A 19,380-nucleotide genomic window follows, 5' to 3' on the forward strand; every position below is an offset into this window, starting at 1 on the left:
GTGTATTTTAGTGCTAGCCCATGTGTTTTGGCACTAATATGTCAAGAATATGTACGTGTATATCATAAATATGTATCATAAAGTATGTTGCTAAGCCTTTATCAATTGTTTGCAATAGTCTCTGGCTTCTACGTGCCGTAACACAATGTTTTTTACCTTTTAGGAGCTTTTGCTTGAAAGCATATTCAAAGACATCAATTACTATTTTTTTATTAAGGGCTCTATTCAGATATCATCTACTGCAGCCATTCAGTCTAAAATTGCAGACCCAAGCCTGGGTGGCTTAGTCTGTTAAGTGTCCAACTCTTGATTTCAGTTCGGGTCATGATCTCACAGTTGTGAGATCGAGCCCCATGTCAGCCTCGGCACTGAGCGTGGAAGCTGTTTGGAATTCTCTCCCCCTTACCGTCTGCCTCTCTCTGTCACCCACCCCCCCCCCCCCCCCCCCGCCGCTCATGTGTGATCACTTGTACTTGCTCCCTCTCTCCCTCAAAATAAATAAATAAACATTTTTTTTTAATAAAAAATAAAAATAAATAAAATTGCAGACCCTGCCTCCAGCACTTCTAATGCCCCTTTCTTGCTTCAGTTTTCTTCTTTGGCACTTCTGTTTAACGTGCTAGCATATTTACTTTTCTCTTTCATTCGTTGTCTGCTTCCCCCACTAGAATATAGGTTCTTAAGAGCATAGCAATCTTTGATTCCCTTGTCACTGCTGTATCCCCCGTAACAGCAAGAGACAAAGGTACTCAAAAATTATTTGTGGAATGAGTGAATGATATCTGGGAGGCAGTTGAGGACCTTATATTGCACACATAATATATGTTTTATAATTATACAGAGTCTTTTTTAAAATTAATTAATTAATTTATTTATTTAGAGTGTGTGTGAGTGTGAGCAGGGGAGGGGCAGAGAGAGGGAAAGACAGAATCCCAAGCAGGTTCCACACTGCCAGCACTGCCAGTGCAGAGCCCAACCTTGGGCTTGAACTCCCAAACCCTGAGATCATGACCTGAGCCAAGATCGAGTCGGACGCTCAACTGACTTAGCCACCCAGGCACCCCAATTACACAGAATCTTAAGTCTTCCCAGCAAATTAGAATCTTGATTGTGGTACAGTGTGTATAATCTTCATATTAGTCCATAGACACAAAGTAAATAAAAGGTCAACAGGTCAGGGATCAAGGAGTATCTCCGGATACAGTTGGGCTTAATTTAATCTGTTTCCTGGCAAGTTTTCTAGAATTAAATGTTAGTTGCTCCAGGCAACATTGATTAAGATCCCAAATCAATTGTGTCACTGTCTACAAAAGTCCAGCAACAAAATGGTGCCAGAGGCTGAGAACACAGGCTCTGTGTCCACCGGACCTGGGTTTGTATCAGAATGTCTGGATGCCACCTGCACAGGGCACTCAGTCCGCCCCAGTTTCAGCTGTGAAAAGGGCACTCTGGTAGGACCTTCGCTGCTAGCACTGACTTGAGGATTAAACAAGAGCATCCAGTCACATCCTGAGCACAGAAAAGTGTGCTCAGCTATTCTGGCTGTGCTGTGGCCCTCAGCCCATGGTCGTGCATTTCTTTGGGTCACAGTGCACTTCCTCACTACTGCATCCGAGTTCCATCCCTGGGCCTGAGGCTGGTTTTGTCTTTGCTCCCTTGGTTGCTGACAAAGAAATGAAGTACATTTTATGGGTTACTTTAAATGTGGGTTATTTTAAGGGCTCTTGGTTGAGTGTCCTTTTTTCCAATAAGACAAATATTCTCAGCAGAATGAAGAAAAGTCTTGTGCTCTTAACCTTAGACTTTACACATGACAGCTGCCTGCAATAAAGTAGTAAAGGAGAAAAAAAGAAATGAGAATACAAGAGTTGGCTAAGGCTGTGTGGTCTCACGGTTGGGGAAAAGCAATGAGGCAAACAAATATCAAATTTAAAGGACTCAGTGGGACTTGGGAAATTAGCATAAGTACATACATTTAACTAGTAGTGCTAACTTTGAGCAATGACATTATGAAACATTTATTAGGCCTTTTGAGCCCTTTTGATGAATTTGTCCTTGAGCCATGCTCTAAAACTTAAAATAATTACGTGTCCAAGACCAAACTAATACCCATCTATTTAAGTATAACTTGTATATTCAACTTATTCGGCAATGATACTGGTTGGGATGCTGAGATACAGGGCATACCTTCAGAATCTTTGTAAAAGTTACCAAGTAGCCAAACGTAATTCAGAACAAATAACACAAACACTGTGATCGTTCTTTCATGTTTCCCTTTTTCCTGCAGTAATGGTGATCTTATTTTGCATGATTATTGTTTGTTTTCACTTCTTCTGTACTCTTTGTTTTTCCTTCATGTCATATATCAAAGCCCAGGAATAATGTTTTCCTTCTTTTGGAATCAACAAATGCTAATTAAACTAATAATGAGGTACCCCTCTTTTTTGTTGACCAAAGAGCTAAGCAAAGCTTCAAAAGACTAATAATACCCAGGGTTGGTGATATGAGGAGAAGTAGGTCCTTTCATACTTTTGCAGGTATGAACGTTAATTTTTATTACCTTTTAGAGGAGAATTTGATGATATAATTCAAAAGCTATAAAACAGGCAAAGAGTTTGCTCACCCTTTGACTCAACAGCCTCAGATTAAGATTTATCCAAGAAGCAGGGGCACCTGGCACCTGGGTGGCTCAGTCAGTTGAGCGTCCAACTTCGGCTCAGGTTATGATTTCACAGCTTGTGAGTTCGAGCCCCATGTTGGGCTCTGTGCTGACAGTTCAGAGCCTGGAAGCTGCTTCAGATTCTGTCTCGTCTCTCTCTACCCCTCCCCCCACCTCTCTTAAATATAAATATAAAAAAGATTTATCCAAGAAAATAATTGGATGAGTACTCATAACTATATGCACAAAATATTTCATGATTTGTTATTTATAATGTCGTAAAACTGGAAACAACTTAAATATCCAAAAGTAAGAGATAAAATCATTTATGATACTCACCCAACGTAATACTATGCAACCATAAATATGATATGCCTGCACACTTGCATATGTGTGTAGTGCACACAAATATAGCAAAAGATGCTCCTAACTTGCAAAGGTAAGTTAAAATGGCAAACATCTGAGCCTTTGTCTTTTTTAAATGTATATTATATGCATAGAAAAGCGTCTGAAAAAATATACATCAAGATATTAACAGATCCATTTGGTTGTGGAAATTATCCTTGATCTTTATTTTCTTCTCTTTAAATATCTATTTTAGATGATTCAATAATGAATTGTTTTTAGGTTTATTATTTCTTCTGAGAGAGAGAGAGAGCACACATGAGGGAGGGGCAGAGAGAGAGAGGGAGAAACCCAAGGAGGCTACCCACTGTCAGAGTAGAGCTGGACACAGGGCTTGAACTCACGAAACTGTGAGATCATGATCTGAGCCAAAATCAAGAGTCAAAAGTAGGACACTCAGCCAACTGAGCCACCCAGGCACCCTTATATGTTATTTTTTAATCAGAAAAAAGATTCTTCTTTATTCAGAAGGAGCAAAAAAAGGGAACATTTTGCCACCAGTTCTTTTAGTCATCTGCTTTGGGGAGAAAGTCAAAGATTACTACACTTTCATTGATTAGTGATTGGTGAATATTCAGACCTCTTGGGAATTTGGAGCATCTTCAACTAAAAAATAAAGAAGAAAAGACAAAACTGATGAACAGAACTCTGATGTCTCAAAGGCCAAGTGGCTTGTTCCCTTGACTCTTCCTTCTTGAGCATAATTTGATAAAGTCTACCTTCACTAGATGATTTGCAGACATTCTTAATTGGTCAGCATGTGGCACCAGGTGAGTTAGTTACAATAGTAAGTTTTCAGTGTGGTTATGTTCAGTAGATTGTGGAAATGCACCAGGGTGCCTCCAACTCTGCCCAGAGTACAAGAGATGGCCTGGGTGGGGATGGGGCAGGAAAGGCTCTTCCAAGCTAAAGGGTAAAGGTGCAATGGCTGGGTGCATCAGAGAGGAGACGACATTGCAGGAAAAGCACAGAAGTATGAATATAACCATGATGAGGTTTGGTGGGGGCATGGCAAATGCTTATTTGTTGTGATGGTGGTGATAGAGAATAAAGGCATTCTAGAAATCCTAGCTTTCCAAGTTTCATAATACAGTATGCATTACTTATACATTTATGTTTACATAAAAATCTGTGTTCTTAGAACATTTTCCATTCTTCCAATCCTCTGTACCTTCAAAGCCATTTTAATAAACGTAAGAAAAGATGCATGGACACCTGGCTAAAACAAATCAGGGAAGAGTAGATGCACAGTGACAGTATAGGGAGATTCAGATATGGTGGTGTTCCACGTTTGTACCCTCAGCCCTCATGTTCAGATTCCATATAAGTGCTAAATAAGAATTCTTCAGTTGCCACTTGGGGTTTGACCTGTGGCCAGTTCACATGGAAACCCCGTTAGTGCTCAGGTCAGCTCGGGATCTTTTACAAAGGACGGTGTCCTTTTCTCTGATGTCATTTTTTAAAAAATGTCTTTATTTACCTAACCTTGAACTTATCAAACCATTTGCAAAGATGTTTATGTTTTCTATTACGCTTCATGGTAATTTCCATAAGGAAAGTTGTATGACTTATTTATCTTATGACTTATCTGAAATCCCCAAGATTCATGGGGATCCTACTATGTTAAAATATCTTGGTCTGAGCATATCTTTTGCAGGGTGGATTGGCTGGTGCTTCTTGGGAACAAGAAATTGACCTCTTCTTATTAAGAGCTCCATGTACAACAGATTTTTTTTTTCAGAGCTATCAAAGAAACAGGAGCAAATTTGCTTGGTTATGCTGATTAGCCTTTCTCCCAGGGCTACCACTGAAGACACACGAATTTACAATGAGAACTACTCAGACAGCAGGAAGCTAACAAATCAACCGACAATGAATTAGCTGCAACCTATCCTGTTTTGAAATTAGAATATACTTTCAAGTGTGAACGACTAATGAGTTTCTCAGTTTGTCTACAAGCCATTCTAAATTACAATTGATAAAAGATAAGACAATCCTGCAAATTTTATCAGAGTTAATAAAAACTGCAAAAAGAAATTTAAATGAAGTTTATAAAATGGAGAGTCAGAGGGTAACCACTGTGTCTCTGTTCCCATCCAAGAAAAGTTACCCTAACCCTAAAGTAGGAAAAGGCCAGTTACCAGACCAGATTGATGGATCAGATCCTCAACGTTCACACGGAGCACGTGGCTTCCTTTAATTATAATGCATAAATCAGTCTCCAGAGTATATCAACCAACTAGTGAGAGTATATAGTCCAAATTATACTACTCACTGTAAAACCACACACTGGCATTCTACTTTTCAAATATGACTCTTGAAAGTTTGGTTCACAACTCCACTCTGAAAAAGTCATCACCCCTCAGTGAACTGGCAAACTCAATTTTGGAGCCTGTTAAAGCTGAGACCCAGTTTTGGAGTGCGGTGACTTCACCTAGTGCTGCCAACCCAGCATGACAAAGCCAGCTGGCCCCATGGATCTTTGCTGTAGAAGAAAAATGCTGGGGCATTCTCAGCAGCCATGCACTCAGGAGCCACCCTGCACCCGGCCTCTCATCCAGTCACACTGGGATGAGAGTTTAAGAAAGAATTAGATGTGAGTTTCATTTTGGGGGCTTTTTCAGGGCAGATGCCCAGGGGAAACGCTGTCCCTGAGGCGTGAGATTTTCTGTGACTCCTAGAACCCACAGCTGAGTGAACTGACTGCAGCAAAGCAGCAGAGCTACTGAGCCCTGGAGGCAATCTGCTTAAGACTTCAGTCATGGCCTCAGAGAGGCTCAAAGAGCCCTTGGAATATGTAAGGAATCGAATGTAGACGGACAACTGCTTCCTATTTACTGCCATTTTGCATGTGATTCCTAATAGAGGCTGAGGACACTATTGTATTTTTAAATATTCCTACAGTTTTAATGTTTATTATTTGAGAGAGAGACAGAGCATGAGTGGGGAGGGGCAGAGAGAGAGGGAGACACAGAATCCGAAGCAGGCTCCAGGCTCTGAGCCATCAGCCCAGAGCCCGACGCGGGGCTCGAACTCACAAACTGAGATCGTGACCTGAGCTGAAGTCGGATGCTTAACTGACTGAGCCACCCAGGCACCCAATAATATCACACTTTGAAAATGAATAATTCCTGGGGTGCCTGGCTGCTCAGTCAATAGAGCATGCGACTCTTATCCTTCAGGTTGTGAATTCAAGATGCACATTGGGCATGGAGCCTACTTAAAAAAATAAAATAAAATAATAAAAATTAATAATTCCTTAATATCATCTAATACCAATTCATAGTCAAAGTTTCCCAGTTGTGCTAAGAATGTCCTTTACACCTTTTTGTACAAGCTGGGGTCCAATTTAGGTCATTACCTTGCATTGAGTTGTTATGTCCCTAAATCTCATTTAATACATAATCCTCACTTTCTCATGACACTTTTTAAGAAATTGAAGCTAATTATCTCATAAAATTATAGCCCACTTTCTGTATTTGTTTGCTTGATTCTTCGTGGTCTTATCTTGTCCCTCTATATCCTGCATTCTAGGTAAACTGTAAGTTAGATTTAAAGCTTTGATTACATTCAAGTGAGATGAAACAAAAAATATAAATGTCATGGATGATGTTGAATTCATCATATTGCCTCACATCACAAGACAATGTTGTCTTGGCTAGTGGTGCTAAGACTGGCACTGGATTAAGATGGTGACCTTGTGATTTCTCCAGTGTTCTGTTAAACCTTGCTCTCCTTGTGACCTGAAAGAAGGACTCTGTGTGGTAGTGCTTTGGCACCATATGAATCTCCTGTTCACTATCAACCATTTGTCTGAAGGTTTTATGAGCAATTGACAATCCTTGCCTAAATCAATAATTTCCTGTTGAAGTTTCCTTTTCTATGTCAGCAGGTTTTGTGCTGCTTTATTTTTTTAAGTTTTTAATTATAGTTAGTTAATATACAGTGTTGTATTAGTTTCAGGTGTACAATATAGTGATTCAACAATTACATACATCACCCTGTTCTCATCATGAAAAGTGCCCTCCTTAATCCCCATTATCTATTTAACTCAATCCTACACCCACCTTCCCCTCTGGTAATCATCAGTTTGTTCTAATTAAGAGTCCGTTTCTTAGTTTGTCTCTCTCTCCCTCTGTTTTGTTCCCCCCCTTTGCTCATTTATTTTGTTTTTTAAATTCCACATATGAGTGAAATCATATGGCATATGGTGTTTGTCTTTTTCTGACTTATTTTGCTTAGCATTATACTCTCTAGCTCCATCTATGTCATTGCAGGTGGCAAGATTTCATTCTTTTTTATGGCTGAATAATATTCCATTATAGATATATATATATATATATACCACATCTTTATCCATTCATCTATTGATGGACACTTGGGCTGCTTCCATATCTTGGCTATTATAAATAATGTTGCTCTAAACATAGGTGAATACAAAGCATAAGAGACTCTTAAAAACTGAGAACAAACTGAGGGTTGATGGGGGGTGGGAGGGAGGGGAGGGTGGGTGATGGGTATTGAAGAGGACATCTTTTGGGATGAGCACTGGGTGTTGTATGGAAACCAATTTGACAATAAGTTTCATATATTAAAAAAATAAATAAAAAATAGATAAATAAACATAGGTGAATATATCCCTTTGAATTAGTGTTTTTGTATTCTTTGGGTAAATACCCAGGAGTACAACTGATGGATCATAGGGTAATTCTGTTTTTAACTTTTTGGCGAACCTCCATACTGTTTTCCACAGTGGCTGCACCAATTTGCATTTTTCCCAACAGTGCAAGAGGGCTCCTTTTTTTCCACATCCTCTCCAACACTTGCTGTTTCTTGTGTTTTTTATTTTAGCTATTCTGACAGGTGTGAGGTTATTATCTCATTGGAGTTTTGATTTGCATTAAGTGATGATGAATATCTTTTCATGTGTCTGTTGGCCATCTGGTCGTCTTCTTTGGAGAAATGTCAGTTCATATCTTCTGTCCATTTTTAATTAGATTATTTGCTTTTTGGGTGTTGAATTTTATAAGTATATATTTTGGGTACTCTTTATCAGATATGTCATTTGCAAATATATTCTCTAATTCCATAGGTTGCCTTTTAGTTTTATTGATTATTTTAATTTTTTTTTCAACGTTTATTTATTTTGGGGACAGAGAGAGACAGAGCATGAACGGGGGAGGGGCAGAGAGAGAGGGAGACACAGAATCGGAAACAGGCTCCAGGCTCTGAGCCATCAGCCCAGAGCCCGACGCGGGGCTCGAACCCACGGACTGCGAGATCGTGACCTGGCTGAAGTCGGACGCTTAACTGACTGCGCCACCCAGGCGCCCCTAGTTTTATTGATTATTAACTTCACTGTGCAGAAGATTTTATTTTGATGTAGTACCAATAGTTTATTTGTGGTTTTGTTTCCCTTGCCTCAGGACACATAATGTAGAAAAAAGTTAACACCCAATGTCAAAGAGGTTACTGCCTGTGTCCTCTTTTAGGATTTTAATGGTTTCAGGTCTTGCATTTAGGTCTTTAATCCATTTTGAATTTATTTTTGTGTATGGTGTAAAAAAGTGGTACAGTTTCTTTATTTTGCATGTTGGTGTCCAGTTTTCCCAACACCATTTGTTCAAGAAACTGTTCTTTTCCCATTGGATATTCTTTACTGCTTTGTCAAAGATTAATTGACCAGATAGGTGTGGGTTCATTTCTGGGTTTTCTCTTCTGTTTCATTGACCTGTGTCTGTTTTTATGCCAGTACCATACTATTTTGATTACTGCAACTTTGTAATATACCTTGAAATCCAGAATTGTCATGTCTCCAGCTTTGCTTTGCTCTTTCAAGATTGCTTTGACTATTTGGGGTCTTTTGTGGTTCCATGCAAATTTTAGAATTGTATATTCTACTTCTGTGAAAAATGCTATTGGTATTTTGATAGGAATTGCATTAAATCTATAGATTGATTTGGGTTGTATAGACACTTTAACAGTATTTGCTCTTCCAGTCCATGAGCATGGAATGTCTTTCCATTTCTTTGTGTCCTCTGCAATTTCTTTCATTGGTGTTTTATAGTTTTCAGAGTATAGGTCTTTCACCTCGTTGCTTAAGTTTATTCCTAGGCATCTTAATATTTTGGGTGCAGTTATAAATGGGATTATTTTCTTAATTTTTCTTTCTGCTGCTTCATTATTTGTGTATAGAAATACAACAGATTTCTGCACATTGATTTTGTATATTGTGACTTTACTGCATTCATTTATCAGTTCTAATAGTTTTTTGGTAGTCTTTCGGGTTTTCTATATATAGTATCATGACCTCCGCAATAGTGGAAGTTTTACTTCCTCCTTACTGTTTTGGATGCCTTTTATTTCTTTGTTGTCTGTTGTGGCTAGGACTTCCAGTACTATGTTGAATACAAGTGGTGAGAGTGAACATCCTTATCTTGTTCCTGACCTTAAGGGAAAGGCTCTCAGTTTTTCCCCATTGAGGATGATGTTTGCTGTGTGTTTTTCATATAGGCCCTTATTATGTTGAGGTCTGTTCCCTCTACACCTACTTTATTTGAGGATTTTTATCGTGAATCAATGTTATACTTTGTCAAATTCTGGTGCACTATTTATGGACTAGTTATGACATGAACCAAGTCATTAGTTTCTTGAGCCTTGATTCCCTCACCTGTAAAATGAGTATAAAACAATAGAACCAAATTCACATGGTTGTTGGAAGCCTTATGTAACTATGTATCCATTCTTTGACAGTTGCCTGGTGACATGTATGCATGCAGTAAACATTGACTATTTTTTACCATCGTGCTTTTCCTTATTTGGGGGATGACAGCTTATGGAGCATTATCATTCACTGCCAGTCTTAAGTCCTTGAGGCATATGACAACATATCTGATAAAATTGCTGAAAAGGAGTTGAGGCAGTTAGACTTTTGAAAAAAAACTTACTTATACCGTTTTTTAAAGGCATTTTGGAATTCGTTTCAAACAAGGGTGGTTCAGATTAGTATTTCCTAAGGCATGTTAAAAGAACAAGTAGGCCTCCGACACACTCACTGGGAGATGGGCGACACTGTTAAGATAACATCTGGGAAATGCTGTGTCTTCTTTTCCCCTGGTGGGGTTTCATTGTGCATAGTATTAAGTTAAAGTTTCCAGAAAGCTTCTTAGGAAAGAAACCTGCTTCAATCAAGTATTTGTTTAATCAGGGATTTTCTAATCTATTTGCCTGTAGGCACTACTGTCTCCACCTCCGCTTTTATAAAACCGTGTAACACATACAAACATTATATTGAGTTGCCTTAGATTCTTCCAAAGGCTTGAATGAAGAGGGGGTCACACAGATGGACTGACCCTCTGCAGAGAGTTGTAAGATGTCTGTCCTTGGCTTTGGATCCTAGAAAGCCATGCAAGTGAGTGGAGTTCTTAAGAGGTTCCATTTCCATGTTGGGGCAGGGAGGGCAGAAATTAGAGTACCCATAGTAATGTGACAGCTAAACTCTCCTCCTTAGATTTTCTCCAAACCTTACCAGGACTCCTAGAGGACTTCAGAGACCATCTGTCCTTTAGGCCTCCCAGAGCCATGGGCCTTGCCAAGGCTGACAGGAATGAGTTCCTTGGGCTGGTGCATAGAAACCAAAGGGCACAGAGGGTGTCCAGTTGCAGAGGAAGACAGAGGTTTGGAGTCAGACCAACAGTGGTCAGTGTCTTAGCTCTGCCAGGTATTCACGTGATCCCTGGCCAAATCCTTTACCCTCTCTGAACTACAGTTTCGTCATCTATATAATAGGGACAGTTAAAGTACTTAGCTCAAATTGTTGTGAGATTCTCATTAGATACATAAAAGCATTTTTAAAAATATGAAATGTTATATAAAAGCTCATTAATTTAATGTTAATGTTAAGGGTATTTTTAACCTGATCTTCATGGCCCATATTTTGGGGGTCCCCTAGTCATTCTTTTATTTATTCTTGTCAAATATTTATTGAGCCCTTACAACATACCAGCCACTAGGGTTAGGTGCTGATAGAGAGTACAGAATAAAGTAGATCTGATCGCTGCCTTCTTAGAACTTACGTTCCATAGTGGGAGTCATACGATAAACAAATGTATACACAAATCAGTGTATCATTATAGTCCCCTCTCCCCGGCTACTGATGTGATATTTTTTAAATGGGGATATTGCTTATTCTCTATTTATAGATGCATTTAGAAGGTAAATCCATGAACTGTTCACAGAAAATCCAGAAAATGAATTTATCAGTTTAAATAAGGAATAAGATTTTTAATAGAGAACCAGAAGAGACCTTAGGAATAGTTTATCTCAATCACTTCATTTTATAGATGAGGAAAACTAGAATACTAAATAGAATACTAAAGAAGTTTCCCCAGTGGTGTGTATGCATCTGAGTGTGTGAGTGCGTGAGGGAGGGAGTGTCTGTGAGAGAGAGAAAGAGAGAGAGAGCGATCCCAGAGATCTTGGGGCAGGAGTTAGAATCCAGATTTCCCTTCCCCTAACTTGTGCTTTCCACTCTGCTGGGGTCCAACTGCAAGGGCCGGCTCATATTTTAACAGTGAGTTATTATCACACTTTTATACAGTGGGTTTCAATTGCTAGAAATTGGGGACACAGCACAATTGATTTTTCCAAACTTTGCTCCATGAGATGTTAATATTTTAATAGATGTTAGTAGTTTATCACTTTTTTAAGTTTATTTATTTACTTTGAGAGAGAGCGCATGCGAACAAGTCAGGGAGGGACAGAAAGAAAGAGGGAAAGAGAGAGAATCCCAAGCAGGCTCCATACTGTCAGCACAGAGCCCAATACGGGGCTCAAACTCACGAGCTATGAGACCCTGACCAGAGCTGAAACCAAGAGTCAGATGCTTAACCGACTGAGCCACCCAGGCGCTCTAGTAGTTTATCACTTTTTGAGTTGTTTGGTCAAATTAGTTTAAGAAACTTTGCAGCCCTCCCCGCCAACCCCTGTGCCTTAGGAGTCCATAAATGAATACCATGACTGTAAAAGATCATTCCTGCAATAAGGAAACCTCTTAACTATGTACAATTCAGCATTTCCCATATTTACTTGACTACAGACTCTATTTTGAATTATTTCACAATTAATGTGATTAATGTGCTGGCTGGGAAGTCTAACCTTAGCATCAGTTTTGTTGGCTTCTTGGTAGAGTCTGGGAATGCCTAATAGTAAACTAAATTGTATCACACAACTTTAACAAGGGCAAGCTTCTTCAGTCTTAGGACCTCAGGCTGACTGTGGATATAGCAGCAATACCTAATAGGATGCATTTTCTTAAGTTGACGGTGTTCTTTTAACCAAGGACTAGAATGGGAAACGATGGGAACTTAGAATGTGTTCTGATCTATCTTTGGAGGAAAACAGTCGTCTGTAAGTTCTTAAAAATTATTTCAGTCCTTTTAATTTTTATTTTTTTTATTTTTAGGCATCCACAAGCCCAGTGTTCTCCAGAAGGGTATGATGTCTTCGCAGGACATCCAAATAAGGTAGCCGGATACCTTGACTCTTAAGTGACTGTGTATCTTTTACACTTGTCCCAGTTGGTGGTTGTGAAGCCTGTCTGTGGCTGCGTGGTCAGGTCATCCAAACATGAAACTGTTAGTGATATTTTGAAGTCTTTGAGACAAAAGCCCAGCTTGCTAAAGAACTTTGGTTCAGCAGAGAGACAGGGAGGTACAGTGAAGAGAGAATCAAAAGCCTGGAAATTTGCTGCTGAGAATAAATGCTAGCTGCTCCCTGAGGTGATTTGTCTGTGCACTCCACTCTCTACAGATGTTAGAGCCTCTTTTTGAGTAAGGACCCGAGGTTCTTTGGTAGCACTTTGATATCCTGCTCGAATTCAATATGTGAAATGGAGGCGTCTCTCTGTGACTTGGAGCCCACAGCAGGCTTTGAAGTCTGATCCAATTTTTGCTGCCTACTATTTGATGTTGAAAGGATGAAATGAAGAAAATGTACAGTTTTTGCCAGTAACTCTGCTGAGCATATGTAAGATTAAAAAAACAAAATCCTTTGGATGATGTACTTAGAAATGTTAAGTAGATTAATACCTTCCTATAGGTTTTCTTTTTTCTTTCTTAGGGATAAAAATTAAGTATAGGAGAAAACCAGCACAGAGCTGTTTTTTATATTCTGGACTATAATTAATTGAAGAGGGGGCTAGGTTGACTTGTTCAGAGGAAGAAATAAATGAATTAAGCAAAAGGTGCTGAGACTTTGCTACTAATTGCCCCAAGGGGAGGACCTCCACTCAATTCTAATGCAACACGGGGGCGACTCACAACATGACCCCAATATACTTAGCTCCTTTCTCATATCATCAGGGTTAAAGGTCCCTTAGTTAAATGGAAGCTATGTCCTTAAGGCCGCTTCATCAGAAGATTAATGTTTCTCTTACTGGGTCTTTCTGAAGCACTCCATTTCTGGGACTGATTTGCTGTCTTCTCGGACATGCCATGCTGCCCCAGGTCGCCCAGCACTGAGTCCTTCCAGGGGAGCCCCTGCAAAACCTGGTAAGAAGAATATTTCGAATCGCATGCTGCTTCTACCCTTTGCACACTTGTGTACGTTTTGATGCATTGCTTAGGCGGGACTGTCTATAAGGGAGGACTCGGATAGTAATATGACCTAATGTTAGCAAAAAAGTTCAGGTTTGCACTGCCATAAAGGCTGGATTAAAGGTAGCCATTTACTGCCTCCTCATGCCACTCAAGTTTACTCCTCTGAGGGAAGAAAATGAATATCAAAGGCTATTATTTCCCTTTATCTGTTAAGAACCTCAGACTAGGAAACTGCTTCACAATTTCATTTTGTCAAAGGAAGGATAAACAACTGACCAGCTTTCAGTGGAGCAGATCATTCTGGGTCAAAATCTAGGGCTTGGTAAAGCATATGGGTTAAGAGAGTAGTTCTGCTCTCTTGGCAACACTACCATTCTTTCAGCAGGAATACACACATCTTGCCACTCTCCTTTAGGAAATAGCTATTTATGGCCTCTTTTCTAAATGCTTTGCTTTAGAATATGGGGAAAGTTTGGGGGCTTATGTGTGGCTATAATCAGTACTTCTGGAAGATAAAATAGAGGCACGATGATAAGAAACATTTATGAACCAGAAGATACTAAGAACAGTGTGGATCATTCCAAAGAAAGAAACCTTTTCAACTTAAAATACTGACATTACACTTAATGTCAACCTCATCTATTTTTCTGAAGTATGCAGTAGATTCTCAGTTCTCTCCAAATTTCTTCTTAGCCTGTTTTCCAATGATAAAGTGGTACAATATGAAGTGGGAAATGTACAATAAATGTGTTAGGATCTTCAGTCCATATGGAACTTAAGCTCTTGGAAGGAGACAAGAGAAGACGAGTGTACTATAGCAGAACCTTTTAAATGGATATGCAGAAAATGATAAATCTGTCAAAGAGAATATTTTCTCCACAGTATTCAGGGTTCCCACATAGCCAGATAGCATTTAGGAATAAAGCCATAACGAGGTAGGGGTAGGAGTAGTGCAAAAAAAGAGGAAAACTTAGGGAAAAGACAGTGTGGTGGAGCAGAATCCATTATGCAGGAATTTGCTTGGCCTTTTTCTCTATCCAAACAATCTCTACCTTTTAATTGGGTTGTTTAGACCATTTACACTTAACATGACAATTGATATATTTTGGTTTGAGTCTATCATTTTGCTATTTGTTTTCTATTTGTCCCATCTGATCTTTGTTATCTTTTGGCATTCTACTTTAAAATACACATAAAAAGAAAAATTTGAAGTATGATTGAGTAGCCAAAGGCACAGATTCTGGAGTGAGACCTCCCTGGATTCAAATCTCTTTTCTCCCGTGTAGTGTTAATCAAGTTATGAAACAGCTCCTTATCTCAGTACTTACACATGTAAAATGAGGGAAATAGTCATTCACAGCTGAGGGGTTGTACTGAGGATTAAATGACCTAATAGTATAAGTAAAGAGTGTAGCGTGGTGTCTGTTTCACGGTAAGGGTACCTTGTTTTCGCTGCTGCTGTGGTAATGATTGCTATTGATATTATATAAATGCAAACCAATCTATAAGTATGAAAAACGGGTAGAGAAATAAAGTTCTTATTGTAAGGCCCTAAATTTTGGTGGGAGTTTAGAGGGAGTAAGAACAGGTTATATTTGGAATTAACTATTAAAGAGATTTGTTGGATTACAGTCATCTTTCCCAGTCTTTAGGAAAGTATCCTCAAAGCCAAACTTATTAATAAGCTACATATCTGACTTGCTATAAATGGCTCATATGCACTTTCCTCTCACAACTGTGTTTTCCTTCCAATCTAGGTGGTTTTCTCTTGGGTCTGCCACCATCACCATTACTTCTTACACTCTTCTAAGTAACATCCTGAGTAGTCTTCCTGCTTCCATTCTTTTCTTCCTTCAACTTCTCTTATCACAGATACTTGAGGAGCTTTTCTAAAGCATACCCTGATCTTGACATTCCCTTTCTCCTTATTCCTCTATGGCTCCTCACTGCTTCAGCATCAACTCTAAACTTCTTGGCGTGATACTCAAGGCTATCTCTGTTATGGGCTTAATCTTCCTTTCCTAAGCGCTATCTTCCACTGATCTCTCTTTCTCAGTGTGTGCTTCAGAATATCCAAACTGTTCTCTGTTCTCCAAGCCTGCCTAGTATATCCTTTCTCACCTCTGTGACTATGCCCATGCTGATCCCTCTGCCCCACTATCCTGCTTCCCTGTTCACATTCAGTCCACTCCATTCTTGAGTCCCCAGTGATTCCCATCTTCTGTGCCCTTTGACTTTTCTTGTAGTACTTATCACATCCTGCCTTACATTATAATTATTTTCATTCATCTACTAAATTTTAAACTCTCTGGGGTTGTATCTTTTCATTTCTGTGTTCTCTCCTCACAGCCTCGCCTACATCCTCTGACTAAATTCTTGAGCATCCAAAGCCCTGATGAAATATCATGGAAGCAAGAATGTAATGAAGCTCTTGAATGAGTCAGAGAAAAGTTTTAAAATGTGTTTTTAATAATCCTAGAACAAAGCAAATGTCTCTTAGTCACCCCGAAATAGGTATAGCATACGGGTAGAACAAGTTAAAATGATCCAAGCTGTTTCATTTTGTTGCTGTTGTTTTGGGTAGGGAGAGAAGGAAAGGTTTAGGCAGGAAAATGCATTACGTAAATCAAATTCCCCTTGACCTTAGAAGGCAGCAAAGATGGATTGAAGAACAAAAGCTTTCCAGTTTTATGTTTTCAAGGTTATCAGCTGCAGAAACAAGAGTATATTCTGTAAGAGACATTTTAGCAAGTTATACCTTTGTATTTAATTTTTTGCCTTGAATTACTCACTATTTCAACCCACGTTTCTTTGAAAGACTGAGTGGGAATATGGTGATCTTTTCAGTGTAAGAAAAAAAAAAACCACTAACATCCAACAAGTTTGCCTTCTAACCTGCAGTGAGTGCTAATAACTTCACTGTTCTATGAAATGGTCTGGTGGGTTGGGGGATGGAGGGAGGCAGGGAATAATCTAAAGTTACTCAGGCCAGCTCTGCTCAGGGCAGGCATGCAAAGAAGTATACAGATGTGGGGCTTGTACAAAGGCTGTCTTCCGCCCCTGTCAGAGAGTCTAGGAAGTGTGCTTAATTGGTCTGTTTGAGCCTGATTCATTCTAAACATGGGAGAGGAAAGCACAGCATACCCAGGAAGTGCATAATACAAATCACTTTGCCACACGGGCGCCTGGGTGGCGCAGTCGGTTAAACGTCCGACTTCAGCCAGGTCACGATCTCACGGTCCGTGAGTTCGAGCCCTGCGTCAGACTCTGGGCTGATGGCTCAGAGCCTGGAGCCTGTTTCCGATTCTGTGTCTCCCTCTCTCTCTGCTCCTCCCCCGTTCATGCTCTGTCTCTCTCTGTCCCAAAAATAAATAAACGTTGAAAAAAAAAATTTAAAAAAAAAACAAATCACTTTGCCACTAATCCAAGGAGTGAAATTATTTAATTAGACTGATAGACATATATACAGACCTCATCTGATTTTACTGTTTAAAAATGTATTCTTTAGACATTTGTCCTTATATTTATTTATTCATTTATTTACTCGACAATTATTAACACTTACTGAGTGCCAAGAACTGTCCTGTGCCAGGACTTCTCACATTGTTTTAAAAGACCAGTTTGAGGCTCCTTATTTTAATTTCCTTTTTTTTGTTGTTAAAAACTTTTTTAATGTTTACTTATTTTTGAGAGAAGGAGAGAGAGAGAGCATGAGCAGGGGAGGGACAGAAAGATAGGGGGTCACAGAATTCAAAGCAGGCTCCAGGCTCTGAGCTGTCAGCACAGAGCCTGATGTGGGGCTTGAACTCACAAACTATGAGATTGTGACCCGAAGCAAAGTCAGACACTTAACCGACTGAGCCACCTAAGCGCCCCGTTGTTTTAATTTCTAATTTGCGCAATCAGATACTTTTATGAATACAGTAAAAATGAATTATAGTTGACCGTTCAACAATGCAGGGGTTAGGGGTGCTGAGCTCTGTGCAGTAAAAAATCCATGTCTAACTTTTGATTCATCAACAATTTTTTAAAAAATTTTTTTAATGTTTATTGATTTTTGAGAGATAGAGACAGAAAATGAGCATGGGAGGGACAGAGAGAGAGGGAGACACAGAATCTGAAGCAGGCTCCAGGCTCTAAGCTGTCACCCAGAGCCCGACGTGGGGCTCGAACCCATGAACCATGAGATCATGACCTGAGCCGAAGTCGGACACTCAACCGACTGAGCCACCCAGGCACCCCTGATTCATCAACAATTTACTAATAGCCTACTGTTGACCTGAAGCCTCGCTGATAACATAAGCAGTTGGTTAACACATATCATGTATATGTTATATACTGTATTCTTACAGCAATATGTAAAATTTTCTTAATTTTTTTCAGTATTTCTAAACCATGCAGTTCACCTGAGAGTTTTTTCAAATTGTCGCAAATCTAAAAAAAAAAAAAATTTCCAACATATTTATTGGAAGAAAAAAAAAACGTGCATAAGTAGACCCACACGGTTCAAACCCATGTTTTTCAAAGGCACCCTACTAGATAAACAGTCACATATTTGGATGTTGTGTCAATATTAAATTTATCTAGACTTTCCTAAATTTCTTACTCTAATTTCTTTCCTAATCTTGTTGGGACAGGTAGCAGGGAATCAGCCTACAGACCCCATACATCACTAGCACTGTCCTAGGCATGTGTGATACATCAGGGAACAGCAGTAAAAAATTCCTGTCTTCACAGTGCTATGTTTCAGCAGAGGGAAATGACAATAAACAATAAGCATAATACAAAAGTCAGTAGTATAGGATGTTAGAAGGGCCAGGTGTTAATACTGCTAGCGAGATTAGGAGTGGCCAAAGTGCACGAGGAGTGTTTGGGGGGTGGTTGCGCTTTTAAATAGGGTGGTTTGGGTGGGCTTTATTGAGAAAGCTTGAAAGTGGTGAGCTAATTAGCCATGCAGTATTTGGAGGAAGAGCATTCCAGGCAAAGGGAGTACCTATGGCAAAGGCCTGGCATGCAGGGAATAGGTGAGGAGTAGAAAGAAGCCCATGTGGTGGGAGCTGGGAGAGCAAGGAGAATGGTAGGTGGGGAAGAGACAGATGACGTGGGTTAATACTACTATTTTTTGTTTATTTTAACTTTTATTTATTAAGTAACCTCTGTCCCCAACATAGGGCTCAGACTCATAACCCGAGATCAAGAGTCCCATGCTCTATCAACTAAGCCAGCCAGATACCACCATATTTCTTTTCGAAGGTCGGAAAGTCATTACACTTGCTGAGAGTAACTTTAACTACACTGGGGCTTAAAGATGGAGCATGGCACCTTTGGAGGGAGCGGAGGAGCAAGTGGGATTGCACCAGCCTCCTGAAGGGAACACAGTTGGCAGTGCACCATGCTGGGGAGTGGTAGAGCCCTTGGAGAGTATCTAAGTCAGGTTTAGTGATCTGATTTCACGTCTTTCATGGCCTGTCCACCCCGCACTTCTATCCAGTCTAATGCCATCTTCTTCGTTATTTTTCATTCTTGCTTGCTGCTCATTACTAACTCTTGTTAATTTTGGCATTGGTTCAGCTATCAGAAGGCAAATTTGGGCTCTATTTTATCCTTGGAATTCTTTTTTTTTTTTTAAGTTTATTTATTTATTTTGAGAGGGAGAGAGTGTGTGTGAGTGGGAGAGGGGCAGAAAAAGAGGTAGAGATAGGATCCCAAGCAGGCTCC

General features: G+C 39.6%; 1 protein-coding gene across 14 annotated transcripts in view; it reads left to right on the top strand.

Annotated features, from left to right (window-relative positions):
• MYO3B (myosin IIIB) overlaps positions 1-19,380 on the top strand; it is a 471,131-nt gene that overhangs the window by 372,993 nt on the left and 78,758 nt on the right. For 13 of the 14 annotated variants that reach the window (XM_053215252.1, XM_053215254.1, XM_053215253.1 and 10 more), the window contains 2 exons: positions 12,528-12,588; positions 13,515-13,614. The exons of the other annotated variant lie outside the window; for it this stretch is intronic. In XM_053215252.1, the coding sequence (XP_053071227.1) occupies positions 12,528-12,588; positions 13,515-13,614 (161 nt within the window). The remainder of the gene's footprint in view (positions 1-12,527; positions 12,589-13,514; positions 13,615-19,380) is intronic. 14 annotated transcript variants of the gene reach the window in all.

Source organism: Acinonyx jubatus, chromosome C1, assembly GCF_027475565.1.
Source record: "Acinonyx jubatus isolate Ajub_Pintada_27869175 chromosome C1, VMU_Ajub_asm_v1.0, whole genome shotgun sequence".
NCBI classification, from domain to species: domain Eukaryota; kingdom Metazoa; phylum Chordata; class Mammalia; order Carnivora; family Felidae; genus Acinonyx; species Acinonyx jubatus.